Genomic DNA, 19,306 nt, shown 5'->3' with positions numbered 1-19,306 from the left:
GAAAAAAAATCAGACATGCAAACATTGCAAAATATCAAATTTATTTAAATTATTGTCTTTATATAAAAGATTGCACATGCACACCCACACAATAATTTGTAACCATCAATATAGGCTGATAATTCTTATAAAGCTAGCACACAATTGCAGATTTAACAATATGGTCTTAAAGACACCATGGGGAAAGCTTGCACTGTTCGATTTATAAAGTTAAATGTACAAAAAAGGCAGTTTGAAAATCAAGTATAAACATTTAAAAACAATTTTACAAATGGACAAAGTACAAAAAGAGCTGCAGTCACTCAAAATGAACAGAAGTAATGTCTGCAGACAGGAGAAGATGTACGTCGGTTATCATGGCTGCTTGGCCGAGAATTGTACAGAAAGTACAAGAATGTTTTGCATACATTCTTTTTTGGCAGTTTCAGTTTAACTCTTGAGTATAGAAAAACAGACAAGACTTTAAAATGTCATAGGATTGAATGGGAAAACAAGTATTGCATGGAGACAGGAAGGTGGGCCGGTTTCATTTCACTCGCATGGTCAGACGTTTACACAATCCTTTCAGACGGCTCTGAAAATACATTGGCTTTCAATTCATTGTACATTCACTACTCTAAGGTGTAGCTATATAAATATATTGACATACAGTACTTGTATCCTGCACCAGCATAATTAGGGACAATAAATGGGCATCAGCAACAGCCTGGACAAATATTTTATATCTAATTTGGGTTTGAAGGAAACTGAGGGGAGCATAGAGGTAGCCTTGTGTCTCAACTACTGTGGTATATAATCTTATCCCTACAGTCCTAGTGACACTAATGTTGCATGCTATAAATCAGATGCAGCATGAGAACAGGACTCAATTTGCTGATGTTATATCGCATGGTAATTGTCATTAGTCCATTTCCTCTCGTTATATTTTAAAACAGATTAGCATCAGTGGGATATCAAATAGTCAAGTCTTACCTTTTTTTATATGCTTACAGCCTCAATTTGGCATAAAAGTAGTATTTTTGACCTTGTATCAGTATCTGCCATCTGTATAGTTATGCTTACAGTAGAAGGTTAAAATGTCTTTATTGGGCTTCACAGTGGATGATGGACAACAGGTCAGCTTGCATATAACAAGTGTAGATTAATGTCTGCAAACAGTTACTATGACGCAACATCATAAATAATGGTTGGCATGACACGGCACACTGCAGGACAAAGATGTAACCATTGTGCGATTATAAGGCAAATACACTGAGGTTTGATCTACCAGGCATTTCCATTCAGACTGATTTTCTGCAGAGACCCTGTAGTAGATACAGAATGTGCTTGATTTGTAAGTGCCCACAATGACCGGGAGCAGCCCATGACTCACAGGTGTTGAAATAGGGCACAGAAAAACGTAATTCTGCTGATTTGTCAGTATACCGCATGTTCCAAGTTCCACAACTAGCCTGATATGTTTGCATGCGCTCTCGAGGGGTTACGAGGGAATGTGCTGAAGTAAAGCATGCAAACCTCATTCAGTTTATGCGTTTGTTTTGAACAAGCTCATAACACTCAGTCTTCCATTACATTGGCTCAAAGATTCAACCGAGCCCTCTGTATGTGAGTGACTCTCCAGTTTCTACAGTGACACTGGCCAGACTTGTTTATTAAATGCAAGACTTGACCAAGTGCGAACTGAAGAATGCTCAGGCCCTGCCTTTCCCTGCTGCAGTTTCATCAGCCAGAGACCCGGAGGTAAGTTACTCAACACTATCATCATACACTATGAGGTTGTTGGACCAAATATGAAATGTTATTGAAAATATGAAATTGATATGGTAATAAAATACAAATATTCTAATATACACCAGATGTAAGAGAACAAAGCATTTGCCAAGCTCACAAATGCCACTTTTGCACTGTATCACACATATATACTTTCTTTTTTTTTTAACACCTTTTATATAAATAAAAATATTATTTTACAGTGTCAAGTCTTAGTTTCTTCCCTTTTGGAGAGCAGTCCCTTTCTCTTTTTGTAGGAGTACATGTCCATTGGTGCCCTGATGGGACTGCCGGGCCCCACGGTGGCGGGGCCAGAGCCAGGGATGTGCGGACGCACTGAGGGAGAGGCTGCTCTTCTGGGAGGACCCGATTTTCCCAATGGAACCTAATGGGAGACCCGTAAGGGACAGTTGAGGGTGTTAAAAAGCCAGCTGTCTCACACCACAGTCACTACACCCCTTCCATTCATAAGTCCTTCCCGTTACAGCAGGGTCACCATTGCTCTGAAGTCTACTTCCCCGGATGTTGTCCTGTACATTCAGATATGCATAAACACACCCTCCCTCCTACCTCACATTGTGAGGAGCAGTGTCTTTTTCCCTTTTTTTTGTTTTAGCTGCTACGATTAACTTATAACAGACTCTAAGCATGACATTAACTAACTTCCACATCAGATTAAAGTGACAACATTTCCCAACAATTACTATCAAAGGAAAAGCAATCCCTCTCACATAAACAAACATTTGCATTTTGGGACAAGTGGGACATTATATCACATTCACTTTCCTGTCACTCATATATATAAATATATATATATTTACTTATACAACTGGGTTACAGAAGACTAGACTAGTCACTATGTTCTGTAATCATGAGCTAAAAGGCTCCATTATATTGCACTGGAGAAGGGGGAGTGGGGGCGGGGGTCATTTGTATGATGCTATATTTCTATTTTTTTGGGGGGGGGGGGGGCAGAAATGCCATATTAGAAAACGAATGTTACCACTGCTTAGTTCAATATGCCTTCTTTGTTTGTTCCTCCAGCAGCGGTTGGGCTTGTATAATTGGTTTTAGAGTATGTAACCACTGCTATGTTGTACATTACACAAGTCAATTTTTATGACTCCACTCTTGCTACTGCTACCTTTTGTTAATTGGCTAAATGTTGCAATTTAACCCTTTCCCACTACATTTGCTGCTCATCGCAGCAGTTATGACAGCTCAGTGAAAGTTACAAAGTTTCATTCTAACTGATGAATTCTAATTATAAATCATAAAGCAGGTCATGTTCGTTCATAGAACTGGATCTGATTTGAGAACCAGTATTATTTGACCCAAAATGTTTTTTCGTTTTTACAGTGTATTTGTCTTACATTTTATACTTTATTTTTAAACAGAGATGGATCCCTAATTTGTTTACAAACCATAAATTTAATTACGACTGCAAATTAAACTTTTTGAATATGTATACACAAAATAAGAAAATATAACTAAGAAATGTATTTCTATCTTTGTCAATTCAGTTATACCTCTTAAATATATACCGTATTTTCTGGACTATAAGCCGCACCTGTATATAAGCCGCATCCGCTCTATTTAAAAAAAAAAACAATAAAAAAGATATACAAGCCGCACCTGTATATAAGCCGCATCCGCTCTATTTATAAAAAAAAGATATGCAAGCCGCAGATATTTATGTTGTTAGATTAGATATTTACTACATGTACAGAAGGATTTTGAACTGTAAATGATGTACATGTTTGTACCTAAATAGATCCTTTCCTAACAGTGTCTTTTAACACGGCAGCAACTTTGCTGATTAAAACGGGACTGAACCAAGAGAAAATAACCGGTATTTATTTATCTATTTATCTGTTTGAAATCTGCTTCTACTTCTATCTGCTAAAGAAGAAGTAGCGTATTCTTCTTTGCATTTATTTTGTCTTAGTTTTTATTCTAATTCCGGTTAGCACTCCCCCTAGCGGTGGAAGAAAAATCCTCAGAATAGCCGCACCTTTGTATAAGCCGCATGGTTGAAAACCTATGAAAAAAGTAGCGGCTTATAGTCCAGAAAATACGGTACTCATTTTGAACAGGATTCCCAAAACGTGTTGGTTCAGAGGCATCTTTACTACTAAGCTGATCAATGGTAACATCATGAGCCCAACACTGTTCACGTGCTGTTGCCGAGTGGAGGTGAAGGAGGGAATGAATGGTCTGGAAAAATGTTTAGGAAGGTGGTCATTGTCAAAATGACACTTCGAGTGTCAGGTGATCACTGCATAAGTGAGTCCAAATTCAAGAAACGAATTGGATATTTTCTTTACGCATTCTTGGATGTATGATTTTTTTTAAGTTTCATACTGTGCTAAATATCAGATCTGGACTTCAGGCTGGTCAGTTTAACACGCAGATTCTTACTAAGGAACCGTGCTGTGTGATACAGTATGGACAGAATCTGGTTTGGCATTTTGTCTTGCTGAATTTTTTAAAACAGCATATATTTTAAGTTATAGGGGGCTTTAAATAGTAAGGTATGGTGTTCTAAAACCCCTAAATAATGTGCAGCATTAATAATTACACAAATGTGCAACTTATACTGTATATGCCATGTCTACAGATGCATCACTGTTGGACTGTTACAAAGATGGTCCATCCTGAGTATTGTAATGATTTCCACTTCTGAATTGGGTTTGTTCTTCTACATTGATATTCAGGACCCGACGATAACAGCCAGTCAAAATTAGTTCTCAGCTTTATTGCATCCAGAGATTTCTCTAGATCTGAAGATCTCAGAATCTGAATATTATTTACCATAGATGGTGAAACTGCTGCTTTATTTTTTTTTCCTTTTGCAATTTTACATTGAGAAATGTTTTTGCCAAGTATTTGCTCACAGTTTCCCCAGATGTTTCGTACTCAGCCTCTTTATTTATACAGTCATGCTGCAGACTTGTTAACTCAAAAAGCTCTGAGGTCTTCCAGTTTTCTTTTTTCCTTTAAACATGTTAATGGCATCAAATAATTTTTTTATGTACCTGTATAAACATAATTTTTAAGTTTTACATTTGTGATGTATTTCAATCAGTTAAAAAATACTTTATTAATCCCCTAAGTGAAATTAATTAAATAGAACTTATTTGAATTAATCATTTAGTTTAAAAGATTTGCACATCTCCAGTCTCTGTTCACACATAAATCATCCTGTGATTCAAGATCGCTGTCCTGTTTGTTTTTCAATAGTTGTGGGCATTTGTGCAAAATGGCCTTTTAGCTTATCATGAGTTACAGCAAGAGACTATTTGCAGGAGACAGACATTCTCATGTACAACACTCAGAGAAACAACTGAAGATACCATACTTCTTGTCTAATGCAATGGCGAGGGTTAATATGCCCTACCAAGAAACAGTACTGACAGTCTTGGTTAAATAAAGATTTTTTTTTTTTTTAAACCAGCTAAAGACAAAGTAAGACTAAGGGAATGTCATATGAAGTGCACATGTTGCATACCAGAAACTTAAGGAACCCATGTCATCTGCATTAGACGAGGGGAGCGTAATCTTGGTATCCTCAGTTGCTCACTTACGTGACGGAAACAGAGCCTTTAAGGTGTGAAATGAACACTCTTCTTCTGTTTTGCCAAGCAGGTGAGGAAAAGAAATAAAAAAAAATGGTGATGGCATTTCAATAGTTTGCACTATGACAATGGTAAATTAAAACAAGGAAATAAACATCTTATGACACCTACAAATATTTCAACAATTGCATTATTTGTTAAACACAAAAATAACATCACATATTTACATTTAGTAAATAATTAATTTTAAAATTATTCTCTGATGGCAACATAGGCTACGTAACCTTTGCTTAGTACTTTACAAGAAAGCAGTTTACAAAACAAGGCGTTCAGGAACAGATAAAAAAAAAGAAATCATTCTATGCTAGACTTGTCTTCATATAAAGTTTAAATATTCATGCATTTGGATTATATACCATGCTGAGCTACAGACTACATAGTTTATCTTTCAATACAACAAAACTAATTACTCTAATAGAAATTAAGATCAGACAAAGAATATATTCATAAAGCATCTGTAAGAATGCTTAATTTGCATGTGCAAAGTGTCCATTGCCGTTTTCCAAGACATGAAATAAGAAAAAAGTCGCAAGAGCATCTCCCCATTTGTTGTACTTTCACTGAGAATGCTTTATGAATACAATATATCCATGTATTGTACAATTTGCAACTTTCACAGTAGTAAACAAGAAAAATAAAATTAACTCTGTCAAGTATTAATCTTAAAGTTTCTTTTTTTTCCATTGATCTTAAACATCTATTTACAGTGTGATGCTCTTAAATCAGAAATCTTTTTGTACTTTGATCAATGAGACACACGCACAGACACAAAAATAAAGGATAGAGGGAAAAGAAAAGAGTAAATGGATGACAGAGGGCTAGTACTGCGAAGGAGCATGTACCCTTTTGGTCTTTATCCGTGCTGGCGCATCCTGGGGATATCGAGATGGTGAATCAGTGAGAAAAACCTCTACATCATCAGGCACTTCTTCTAGAAAGTTGGAAGGAACAAGTCCCTTGTGTCCATTGAGTTCACCCTGTGGATTTCACAAAAGCAATGAGACACCTTCTGCATTTAAATTGAAATGGTACTTCTGTATTTAAGAGGCACAGTTAAATATGTATTTAAATTTCCGAGCTGAGAAGTGGAAATGACAGCTGATACAGAAATAGGTTTGTCTAATTGAGCCCCGGCCCTTCCTGCTATGATGATTTTTGTTGACTGACAATAGCCAGTTACTACTAGACTGGGCACATAGTTCCTCTAACTATAGCTTCATACACCTTCCCTGCTGATTTTTAATATTAATTTCTGATTTGATAACCCTGTGAAAGAATTTCACATTTACACTTAAAGGAGAAGAACACGATATGGGGCTAGAAAACACTGAAGCATAGAGCTGACTTTCCACATGAAGGAAGAATGGCATTTTTGCAAGATAATCCTCAGTTATTAAAGGTATGCATGGCAAAAATATACTAAACATGATCACAATAATGCTACATTTTCATTATACTAAACAGCCTGTTTTTTTCTTTAACTTATAAAGTATTAATGGCATGATCTGGGCATGTAACGATAGCATACGAGACACACTGGGGACACCATACCATAAACCCTTTTGCACTAGTCCTTACTCGGCCCGACTCGGCTCGTCACGCCTCTACCTCAAATCAGCTGGAGCCGCGAGCGGCTGAGAGTAAAACAGCCCGTCTACATCCCTTTTTTAATTCTCTCCTCAGCCACCAGGTTTATGAACATCTGCACCTCAGAGTTGGATCACCAAACAGACGTTTTGCGCTTTATAATAAAATCGCCGCGAGTCGCGCTCGCGCTGACTCCCGCTTCCTGATTCAAACGTCTGACGGCCCCGCCCCCGACCAATCAGTGGCACGGAGAGTGATTACGGCCCCGCCCCCCGACCAATCGGTGGCGCGGAGGGTGGTGACGTCAGAAATAGTCCCGGCTCAGCCCGGATAGAACCTCGCCAGAATGGTTACAGAAATAGTATCGGCTTGGAGCGGCTCTACCCGCCTCAGCCCCTAGTGCAAAAGCGCAAGACGGGGCCGTGGCGGGTAGAACCGAGCTGAGGCGGGACTAGTGGAAAAGGGCCACATGTGAAAGTTCATGTGTCAGCTCTTGACATAAGATGCAACAAAGTGCACGTCTAGAGGGACAAAGTGGCATTAAAGGCTTGATGGAAGGTCCCCACGCCACGGCCCAGTATCTCCAGGGGCTACTCTGTTAACACACTGGATCTTTGTGTGACATTAAATCAAAACTTTTTATTATATACATTTTATTTTTTTGACTTTTAACCATTATAAATTGTGAATTGTACATGTTTAAACATTTAAACTGTAAATTTACAGTAACTATAATGAAAAGCTACATCATCTTTCCATTTTATTTATGTCATTGCCACACATTTTTAGTTTTTCTTCAGTTTCCAAATAAAAAAAAAAAATTAGAACAGTATACATTTTTAAGAACGTGAGATCTCTAGACTATTTTTCATTACACAACATTGTCAGGATGCAAATGTATTCTGCAGCCTGGCACTGACCCAAACACACAAGCAGGATTGTTAAGAACCATCCTTAGCTCTAAGAAGAACAAAGCGTGTTGCAGTAGATGGCACGGCACCCCAGAGCCTTAATCTCAACATCTGGACTCCGTCTGGGATTATGGGAAGAGCCACAATCAACTCAGGCAGCTGAAATCCAGAGAAACTGCGTGCAAGTGTCGATTGGTGCCATGTTAAAGGCAAAAGGTGCTTTATGATTTACTACATTTCCTGTAGTTGACTGAAAAAACTATTGATCGATTTCTCTGTGTGCACGCTCACTTTACTCTGGGCTTTGACTTTGTTGTTCTGTCATACATGGTTTTTCAGTTGTGGTGTTTTCTGTTAGGATCAGGGTTTGGTTCAATGTTGGTGCTCTGCGGTCTTGTCTCGTTTTCTTGCCTCTGACCTGAGGCCTCATGTACAAAGAGTACAGCGCATAAAAAATGTGTGTACGCCACGTTCTACGCTCATGGTCGGATGTTCAAAAAGTGATTTGAACGTGAAAGATTGCAGTCCTTCACGCAAACATCCAGTCCGGCGTACGCACATTTCTGAGGTTTTGTCCGTTGGCGACACTTACTGGCGATGCAGTGAAGTGCAGAATATGAGGAAACGTGACGTCGACAATAAGTTCACGACCCCACATGACAGTCCCCACATCACCAAATAAGTTACATACGAGTGGAACTGCAACAATCTCACAATCAAGCACATGGTCTGAACAAACAACTAAAGGTTGCTGAGCTGGACCCAGCGATGCTCCGGTATGATGAATAACATTTTTATTGATTGTTTAGGCAACTTTCAGAGTCTTATATCGAGTCGGCTGCAGGAGCTGCAGGACTCCAGAAAGTGATGGATGCCGGGACCCAGAGCGGTCTCTCTTCCTGCCGATTCAACACTCCGAGTTACAGTGACTTTGTTCTTTTTTTCTCACGTTTGCACTTTGATAATCACGTTGGCAAAACTTGTCTTTATTTCTGCAGCGGAGGAATCAGATTGTGATGCTTCATGGTTTAAATATAAGTTTATGTTGTTCACATTGTTATACTTAAGAGAGAGGTGATCGCGGACATCCACAATGCCAACTATAAGACTCAATACACGTGTACATTGGGCTTAATCCGTTACTATATAATGCACGTGACAATAAAGCGGAACGAGGAGCCATTTTTCATCCCACCAAGTTATGGTGTAGGTTCTTAAAATACAAACGATAAAAAAAAAAAAGAGTGTAATGATGAACTAACGCTAAATATTAACATTCACAAACCCGCAAGAACATAATAAACCCACAACTCTTCACGGAACGCAACACAAAGCACAGAACAATATTACCCATAATGCAATGCGGTCAACACAACTACAGCACGTGACTGTTTTCTTTTACAGCTTAAATCGGAAGAAATGCCCGCAAATAAACAAATTTAAACAAAAGTGTCTCCAGCTCACGGCCGATGTTGTTTTTCATTTGTTTTACTTGGTTTTGCAAGTTCCTTGTTAGGATGAGTGGTTTTTAATGGATATTTATCCTCATTATCATATACAAATGAATCTACTTGAGGGAGGAGACAGGGCGGAGTGTTGTGCTCCCGCATATTCGCTCAATTCCACGTTGATTGTGATGTTCAAAGAAACATGCAGATTCACGTTAACATCCACGCACTCTTTGTACTCGAGGCCCCTGGTCTGATTCTGTTAACGTCACTTCCTGTTTTACTTTATAGGCCCAGCTTTGTTTTTGTTTCGTTTGTTTCCTTGGCCCCATCTCAATGATTGTTTGCACCTGTGGGTATAGCTTGTCTTGTCTTTTTTTCCTGCATTTGGGTCCTCACCGCAACCTTACCTTACGACACAAAACAAAACAGTTTTCACTGTGCTGTACTTCAGGACAGATTCTTACTGCCTGTCCAAATGTGTCTGTTTTAGCTTCTGTTTTCTTAAGACCATGGCCGTACACGCTCCGTCTCCTCAGAGTGGAAAGCTGATTAACCGATTGAAGCTGATTGTTTGGGGAAGTTCTAGAGCAGTTTCCTTCAGTCACAAACAAGACTTTGGCGCTAACTTTGCCAACCTTTTATATACAAAACTACCAACTTGATTACAATGAACAAACCTCATTGTACATTTCTGTCTATACTTTTTACCTATCCAAAGTTCCTAAGTAACTTTTGTACAGACTCACCCGGCACTTTAAAACCTCATTTTGTACATTTCCGGTCTACATTTTATTTTACTGTTTATACTTTTTATTGTTTATACTTTCTATTGTTTATACATTTCATTTAATTTTATCTTGTACATATTGCATTGTGTTGCACCAATCACCATAACAAATTCCTCGTGTGAAAACTTGGCAATAAACCCTTTTCTGATTCTGATTCTGATTCGGATGAAGACGAGGAGGAAAAAGCTGAGGTGTAATCGGTCATTACACGTACATTGGACTTTTGAGATTTGAAAAGGCTTCATATTGCTTAGTCTGCTGACAAATACAGCTATTGTGCACTTACATAATAAAATCCATCTTCATCTATTTCACCAAAAACAGTGATAACATCACCGGCACAGAAAGTGAGTTCAGCCTGCAAAAAAAGAAAACACACCTTAACATGCATCTGCCCAGTTATGCTGTGTTCTCGTTATCAGCAGTTTAAATGTGCCAAAGATTTGCAAGTAAACATCAAATGTCTTGGGGGTTTGATGAGTTTGAAATGTTGTGCTTCCTTCTCCAAATCAATTGCGATGCATCTTAAAACACATCAGTTCAGTCTGTAAATGCATCAAATGTAACTTTGAAGACAGGATTGCAACACACTGGACACATCTCTCCAATGGCATTCTTAATACCACACAAACCAAACATAGCATGTGCAGAGTAGGAGAGAAGTTGACACAAAAGACCAAACCGAGGAGGGGAAATGCTGGCTCAGGCAGTGTATGGGGGGACAGAGGGCTGTGGCCTGTCATTTGAAGCCAAACTGCCTTCTTTGCACTCCAACAAACGGGGGAGAAAACACACACAGATAGAAGGTATTGTGCCCTCTGGATCCTCACTCACCTCCTCATTCAGTCTGTGGCCTTCACACTGTCTCGGTGGCAGTGCCAATAGAAAGGTGAGAGTAAGTGAAACCAAGGGGGAGGGCCAAACAAAACAGCACGGCGAGAGCACACGAGAGTACTTTTAATGATCTAGCTACACAGTGCTATATTGACACCTTATTCAACCACAGTTTTGCAATAGCCCTTATAGACAACAAAAGACTGAACCACTCTGGTAAATACAAATATGAAGTAGCTGTAATGAGTAACTTGGGTAGATGGCTTCTTATTAGCTATATATACAGTGGGGCAAAAAAGTATTTAGTGAGGCACCAACTGTGCAAGTTCTTCCACTTAAAAAGATTAGATAGAGATAGAGACCTGTAATTTTCATTGCAGGAATATCTCAACTATGAGAGACAAAATAAAAAAAAAAAAATCCAGGAAATCACATTGTCTGATTTTTAAAGAATGTATTTGCAAATTATAGTGGAAAATAACTATTTGGTCAATAACTATGGAGGATTTTTTGTGCCAAAATTAAATAAATAAATACATCATTCATTAATTAAAATGGGAATGAAATATGTCATTAATTAATTAAATGTGTCATTAATTAATTAAAATTAGAATGAAATATGTAATTAATTAATTAAAATACAATTCATTTTAAGTAAAAATATATATTTATTATTTCAGCATTTAATTAATTAATGACACATTTAATTAATGATTTCGTGTTGCTGAATCATGAAATGTAAATGTAAAACTGTCAGTTTCACTCGTCAAACTCAGTGGGCGGATTCCAAACACCTCATTGGTTCCCCTGCACATCAAGTCAAGGCAAATCGAATCCACATAATGGATTGTTGCAGGGCTTGTGAACCATACATCCATGTTGTGAACACATTACGATACACTAGGTGGCGCTATTCACCTCTACGTTGGTTTGGATACTCTACTCCAAAATGTTATTGGCGACCATTGAAACCTCGGTCCTCTAACCACAAATGTTGAAACAGCAAGGTGTACAAAATGTCAAAATCCTGCCCAGAGCTGCTGAGAGAAGCAGTGAGTTTAATTGAAGAAGCTCTGAGCAGAACTCCTCCGGCTCCAGCGGCTCCGTCACAGCAGATACCTGCTGCTGCATCACGCAACTCTCTACAACACGCAACTCACAGCTGTCATGTTTAGAAAGGCTCCTCTTACCTCCAGTTTCAGACCAAAGCAGTGGATTCCACTAGATTTGCGTTAGCTCCGCCCACTGAGTTTGACAAGTGAAACTGACAGTTTTACATTTACATTTCATGATTCAGCAACACGAAATCATTAATTAAATGTGTCATTAATTAATTAAATGCAGTTTTACATTTCATGATTCACACGCAACACGAAATCATTAATTAAATGTGTCATTAATTAATTAAATGCTGAAATAATAAATATATATTTTTACTTAAAATGAATTGTATTTTAATTAATTAATGACATATTTCATTCTAATTTTAATTAATTAATGACACATTTAATTAATTAATGATATATTTCATTCCCATTTTAATTAATTAATGATGTATTTATTTATTTAATTTTGGCACAAATAATCCTCCATAAATAACAAAAGTTCCTCTCAATAATTTGTTGGCAATGACAGAGGTCAAATGTTTTCTGTAAGTCTTCACAAGGTTTTTCTACACTGTTGCTGGTATTTTGGTCCATTCCTCCATCAGATCTCCTCTAGAGCAGTGATGTTTTGGGGCTGTCGCTGGACAACACGGACTTTCAACTCCCTCTAAAGATTTTCTATGGGTTGAGATCTGGAGACTGGCTTGGCCACTCCAGGACCTTGAAATGTTTCTTACGAAGCCACTCCTTCGTTGCCTGGGCGATGTGTTTGGGATCATTGTCATGATGAAAGACCCAACCACGTTTCATCTTCAATGCCCTGCTGATGGAAGGATGTTTTCACTCAAAATCTCACGATACATGGCCCCATTCATTCTTTCCCTTACACGGATCAGTCGTCCTGATCCCTTTGCAGAAAAACATCCCCATGATGATGTTTCCACCTCCATGCTTCACAGTAGGTTTGGTGTTCTTTGGATGCAACTCAGCTTTCTTTCTCCTCCAAACACGACAAGTTGTGTTTCCACCAAAAAGTTCTATTTTGGTTTCATCTGACCATATAACATTCTCCCAATCCTCTTCTGCATCATCCAAATGCTCTCTAGCAAACTTCAGACGGGCCTGGACATGTACTGGCTTAAGCAGGGGAGACACGTCTGGCACTGCAGGATCTGAGTCCCTGGCAGCGTAGTGTGTTACTGATGGTACTTTGTTACTTTGGTCCCAGCTCTCTGCAGGTCATTCACTAGGTCCCTGTGTGGTTCTGGGATGGTTACTCACCGTTCTTGTGGTCATTTTTACCCCACGGGGGGTGAGATCTTGCGTGGAGCCCCAGATGGAGGGAGATTATCAGTGGGCTTGTATGTCTTCCATTTTCTAATAATTGCTCCAACATTTGATTTCTTCCCACCAAGCTGCTAATGTACGTATTCCAGATTCAGTCTTCCCAGCCTGGTGCAGATCTACAATGTTGTTTCTCACGTCCTTTGACAGCTCTTTGGTCTTGACCATAGTGGAGTTTAGAGTGTGACTGTTTGAGGTTGTGGACAGGTGTCTTTTATACTGATAACCAGTTAAAACAGGTGCCATTAATGCAGGTACCGAGTGGAGGACAGAGGAGCCTCTTAAAGAAGGAGTTACAGGTTTGTGAAAGCCAGAAATCTTGCTTGTTTGTAGGTGACCAAATACTTATTTTACTGAGGAATTTACCAGTTCATTCACTAAAAATCCCACAATGTGATTTCCTGGATTCTTTCCCCCCATCTGTCTCTCATAGTTGGAGTGTACCTATGATGAAAATGACAGGCCTCTCTCATCTTTTTAAGTGGGAGAACTTGCACAATTGGTGGCTGACTAAATACTTGTTTTGCCCCACTGTATACATAATATACAACCTCCAAACAGGAGAAAACATAAGTCACAATCCTGCTGAAACCACAACTTGTTCAGGGGCGGAAGTATGTGATAGCAAAGAAAGAAACAAAATGTGGTTGCTGATGAAGATTATTTTCTAGAAAATTGTGAAATAGGGCAACGGCTTTGGCCTTTACAACACACCCGTGCTGCTCTGTTTGCCACCGCAAGTCTAAAAATGTCAGCGAATGTACAGTGATATCCCCATGATATTTAAACCAAAGCACATCACAGAAAATTCAATAAGACCTCAAGAAACTGCATCTACTTTTGAAAATAGTCATAATATGTCTCCTTCAAAAATCAAATGGCACAAACAGGATAGCTTCTACAGTCTTGTACTTTGCATATTTTAATGATGGCTTTTATAACGTGTGGATGAGTGGTCTGTGCAAAAGAAAAGTGGCAGTCAGTACCTCCACATCAACGTTTGGGGAGCTCTCTCGGGGGTCGTAGTCATACAGAGCCACCATTCTCCGAGTTGACATCGGATGTTGACGCCCGCTCCGCCTATTTCTTTCTGTGAAGTGGGGAAAGAAATGCAGAAACAAAAAGAGACTAATCTGTGGTAAGAAGATAAAACCCTCACCCAAACTGTGATGACATGTTTACGACACAAAGTTAACCGGAGGGCGTTTTAAGATAATGCAGCTTTCAGTGTAAACTTAGTCCATGCTATTAGCCAGGAATAACTTTTTTTTTTACAAATGAATAAGGTATGTGAAAAAGCAAAGCTGAAGCAGAAAGCACAGCGGCATCTCAGTGCACACAGACCTCTCTTGGACTTTCTGGACCTGCGATTTACTGAGCGTCCGTCTTTGAAACGGTCGGAGTTCACTTCACAGGAAAGCAGAAAAATGTAATTAAGTCGGAAGGGTAGAAGAAAGGAGAAGCGAGTCAGTAAAAGAAAGTTGGGAACAGCATTGAAAGTTGGCCAGACAGACACAGAGCAACAGAGAAAGAGAAAGAGAGAGAATAAAAAAGTAACGTGAAAGATCCTGTCTTACCCAACTTCTCCACAGGAGTATTGAGTGGGAGGAAGCCCTGCTTGAGGAGCTGCTCAGCCATGTCATCATCCTCTGTTTGGATCTCAGAGACCATGTTACAGGGGATCAATCCCACTCTGTCTCGGATCTCTGCCCGGTAGAATCCATCTATGTCTTTATTCCCAAACACCTAAAATAACAAATCAAAGGTTGATATACAGTGACGTTTTTTTTTTTTCCATCTGGAATGAAACATCAATGAGTAATTGATTAACAGCATCAGGAATGAAGCCACCACCTTAATGATCTGGCCTTCCTTGAATGGCAGCTCCTCATCTGCAGCATCCGGGTTGGGGGACATAGACAGGGGGTCGTAGTCGAACAAAGCCACAAACACACGGGTCAGGTCCTCTGGCTCAGATTCCTCAAAATAATCAGGTGATCGCCGTCCCCGCCCGTGTCTGCGCCCGCCATAGCCGTCTGAAACATAGAGGAGGCTTCTGCTGCTACTACCAGCCTTATACAGCCACGCTGGCTGTAACGGCAATGAGAGTAGAAGATGTCTCTTTGTTAGAGCTGACAAGGGGACAGGGTGATGAGATACATGCGTGAAAAAAGAGCCAGACGCCGTATGCCATAATTGCAGTTTTATTGTGGATCTGTTTCTTTTGGAATACTGAAACTCTTGTCGCGTTCACTTACTGATAGATCGTCTGTTATAAATAAAAATTGAACAGTAAGGTTCTTTGTTCACACATCTTTCTTGCTGGCATGTCAGTTACCAAATATCACAAAGGACAGTACAACACACCACAGAAAGGAAACACACGTCAAGCAGTTTTTAGGGTGCAAGGGAAACTGAATGACAGTGCACATCAAGAGGACACAGGTAACACTGGACTATTGTTCATTGCTGTTTCACTGCCTTATCTCACAGAGGCTGGTTTACATGCATGCTTCTCCTGGGATTACACATGACAACAAGAGCATTCCATTCATCAAATGCAGGTGTAAAGTGATGCACTTAGGCCACATCTTGAATCGATGTGCGATGGTAAGAAGGCAAACGCTAAATGTTCCAATGGGAGATAAAACATCAAATGCCCCAGCAGTTCCTGGCAACGCAGATATCAGGGACAGTGAGGGGGAAGGTATGAACCTGATATCAGTTTCCCATGCTTTTCACGGATCACCATGTTAAATGTTTAAATGGCAGAGAGTAAATATAAGCTCTGAGTTAGATATGCTGTTTGGAGGATGTTGAGTGATCTTTGATTTAGATGGCATCAAAGTTAATGAATATGCAATCGTGTGATACCACAAATGCAAGGATGCGCCGATTCAACCAATAATGTGTCTTTCCTTCTCGATGTTTTGTAAAAGGGTCATGCAAAATGAATACCTGAACTATTTGCTGTCTCACAAAGGAAAAAGGAGGAAGAAGGAAGGACAGCTGCGGTCAAAGGAAGGAAAAGGAAGGGGGGTAGGTTGTGGCAGAGTGGAGAGTAGGGTTGCCACCTTTCAGAAATAGAAATAAGGGACGCCCTGATTTCAGCAGCGCAGGAGCCAAAAGAAAAAAGCCCCCAAACTACTAAACTGAATAAAAATGTGTTTATTTTTATATAACATTTTTATATAAAAAAACAAAATGCTTTGATTTAAAGTTTAAAGTGCTTTAATAGCATTGAACTTGCATGACTGTACAGACAGCCAACCATACTAGCAACTGAAATAGCCTCCTATGCTACTGTATGTCCACATCAGCCCAAATGTATAATATAGCCTACGGGTGAAGAATATAGTGTAAAAGTTAATTTATTTCAATAATTCAACTAGAATATGGTGTAAAAGTTAATTTATTTCAATAATTCAACTAGAATATGGTGTAAAAGTTAATTTATTTCAATAATTCAACTAGAATATGGTGTAAAGGTTAATTTATTTCAATAATTCAACTAGACTATGGTGTAAAAGTTAATTTATTTCAATAATTCAACTAGAATATGGTGTAAAGGTTAATTTATTTCAATAATTCAACTAGAATATGGTGTAAAAGTTAATTTATTTCAATAATTCAACTAGAATATGGTTTAAAAGTTAATTTATTTCAATAATTCAACTAGAATATGGTGTAAAAGTTAACTTATTTCAATAATTCAACTAGACTATGGTGTAAAAGTTAATGAAAATACAGTACAAATCGCGTCCCGTATTAGTTCAATACGGGACGCAACATTTTTTTCTCAAATAAAGGACAATTCCGTATTTTACGGGACGGGTGGCCACCCTAGTGGAGAGGGGCCTGGAAATGGAGGGTGAATGGGAACACTGGGTGGGTTTGGGTTCTTTGGGACTGAAGGTGTAGGAATACATACAGGGAAGGGATATTCATTCTTCAGCAGCAGCAGGGAAAGTGGCCAGTCTTGCCATCCCCAGTCAGGGTTATTCAGCTAAGCTAAACTTAAAAAGCTGCTAACCGGCCAGCACAGAACAAAGACCATAATGATATCACAGCATATTTCCAAGAGCGATTCTTGGTCTTTTCTGGCATTATAAAGGTGAATTGTCATCTTGGAGAGAAGCTGCACAACATACCATATTGATCCTCTGAGGACAAAGATCGCCATATCCTGCGTCGAGCTACACTGCCATAGTAAACATCCTCCTTGACGGGTGAGAGGTTCCCCTCACTCCCCTCACTGTTACTGTCCATGGTGATCTCTACAGAAAACACCAATCACAACGTTATGGTCAGATATCCCCCGCAGACACACTCTACCCCATGGCCCATTCACTCATGCTGAGACAGGAGGATGATGAGGTTGCCCTGAGATATGGGGTGCACAAGGCAACAGGTTTCACTCTGGAGTCTCTGGGTGTAAAACAGCAATGTTTGCACTGTTTGGGGGAGGTCAGATTGATGGTCAAGTAAACATGTTAAGCCCACAGTAAATGCAGGGACAGGGCGTGTGTCTAGGATAAGTTTCCTGCAAAACTGCATATGAACATTTGGCAAATCCAGCTCATGAGGATGGGCAGCTACAGAGTGCACAAAAACCCCACCAAAAAGATCTACGTGGCTGTTAAAGCTCTATGGGAGAGATGTTCAGCTCGGCTGATATGGGTAAGAGAAACATGGTATAAATAGGACAAACATCAGTGGCCCTGCAGGTGGAGATCCTCATGTGGTGACCTCACTAACCAATGGATGGGATGGGTCGTCGCTGAGGAGGGGTGCCGATGTGAACCGGCCTCCTCCCGGAGTGGTCCAGATGATCCGGGCTTCCACGTGATGACGATTTCCCAATGATCTTCATAGAGTGAAAGAAAGAAAAAAAAGGTACGATATTAGCACTCCAACCCCATTCCGACGTTTGAAATGATTTAAAAGATCTTGCAATTCTCTTTAAACAACTAAAACCATAAGAACAAAGGATGTGGCTTCCTTTTGTCCTAAGGACAGCAAAATAATAATAAAAAGTACGGAATAAAAAATTATAAAGAAACCCCACAAATCATCAAAACAAGTAAATCAACACAACGTGGATTTAAATTCAGAAAGGGTTTCGCTAAAGACCATTTGTGTAGTTTGTTTTGCCCTGTGCATGTCAGCTCCTTGATGAGAAAAGGAAGCCAATGACAGTGTCGAAGACGGACGTGATGAGTGTGATGATGAAGAGCATAACAATTGCTGACAACATGGCGAAGTTATGGTTGTATGGCCAAAACCAACATTGTATTACCCCTAAGCTGTTGACGCATTACAATAATCACAACATATATGTTAATAATAAAGTTATGATGAACAACAAATGTGTGTTTTTTTTTGATGAGACAACTGAAGAGGACAAGCATGAGGTGGTGCACATGGACTAAATGAATCCCTCCAGGCATCAAGTCTTGAGTTGGCCTTTATGTATGAGAAGTAATGAAAGGCAGGAGATGCAGACACAAAACTCCAGTATGACTGCAGCTCGGCGAAGAAGACACTAGCGGCATATGCAGCTGGCAGAGAGAGGGGCACAGGCGGGGAAGAGAAGACAGGAGCAGCATGTCTCCATGCACTGCACACAGACTTTCCTTTAAATGGAGTCTTTCTCCTCAAAGACATGAGAAGACAAAACTTAGTTAAATGGCCTTTAGATAAGTGAAAACCTTACTCCAAACTCTACATAACATTCTGAATACAAGCAAAGTAATTCACACAAAACAGGAAATCAAAGAAGGCCAACCATGAACATGACATCTTGCCAAGAATGAGAGAAAAAAAAGTTAAATGAAAGGAAGGGGTTAATTATAAAAACAGACATTAAGAAAATAG

General features: G+C 39.4%; 1 protein-coding gene across 13 annotated transcripts in view; it reads right to left on the bottom strand.

Moving 5' to 3' along the window:
- Positions 1-59: 59 nt before the first annotated feature.
- rimbp2b (RIMS binding protein 2b) overlaps positions 60-19,306 on the bottom strand; it is a 108,172-nt gene continuing 88,925 nt past the window's right edge. For 8 of the 13 annotated variants that reach the window (XM_061730744.1, XM_061730755.1, XM_061730746.1 and 5 more), the window contains 10 exons: positions 18,188-18,296; positions 17,581-17,706; positions 15,284-15,465; positions 15,007-15,175; positions 14,774-14,836; positions 14,416-14,519; positions 10,980-11,006; positions 10,432-10,503; positions 6,251-6,385; positions 60-2,155 (listed from right to left, as the gene is read on the bottom strand). In XM_061730744.1, the coding sequence (XP_061586728.1) occupies positions 1,976-2,155; positions 6,251-6,385; positions 10,432-10,503; positions 10,980-11,006; positions 14,416-14,519; positions 14,774-14,836; positions 15,007-15,175; positions 15,284-15,465; positions 17,581-17,706; positions 18,188-18,296 (1,167 nt within the window). In that variant the 3' untranslated portion in view covers positions 60-1,975. Of the gene's footprint in view, positions 2,156-5,281; positions 5,403-6,250; positions 6,386-10,431; positions 10,504-10,979; positions 11,007-14,415; positions 14,520-14,773; positions 14,837-15,006; positions 15,176-15,283; positions 15,466-17,580; positions 17,707-18,187; positions 18,297-19,306 lie in introns of all 13 variants that reach the window. The other 5 variants (XM_061730753.1, XM_061730756.1, XM_061730754.1 and 2 more) reach the window with 4 other exon arrangements.

The sequence above is a fragment of the Cololabis saira genome, chromosome 9 (assembly GCF_033807715.1).
Source record: "Cololabis saira isolate AMF1-May2022 chromosome 9, fColSai1.1, whole genome shotgun sequence".
Taxonomy (NCBI): domain Eukaryota; kingdom Metazoa; phylum Chordata; class Actinopteri; order Beloniformes; family Belonidae; genus Cololabis; species Cololabis saira.
Note: the sequence above shows the minus strand (reverse complement) of the source record. Positions and strands in the feature narration are given on the sequence as shown.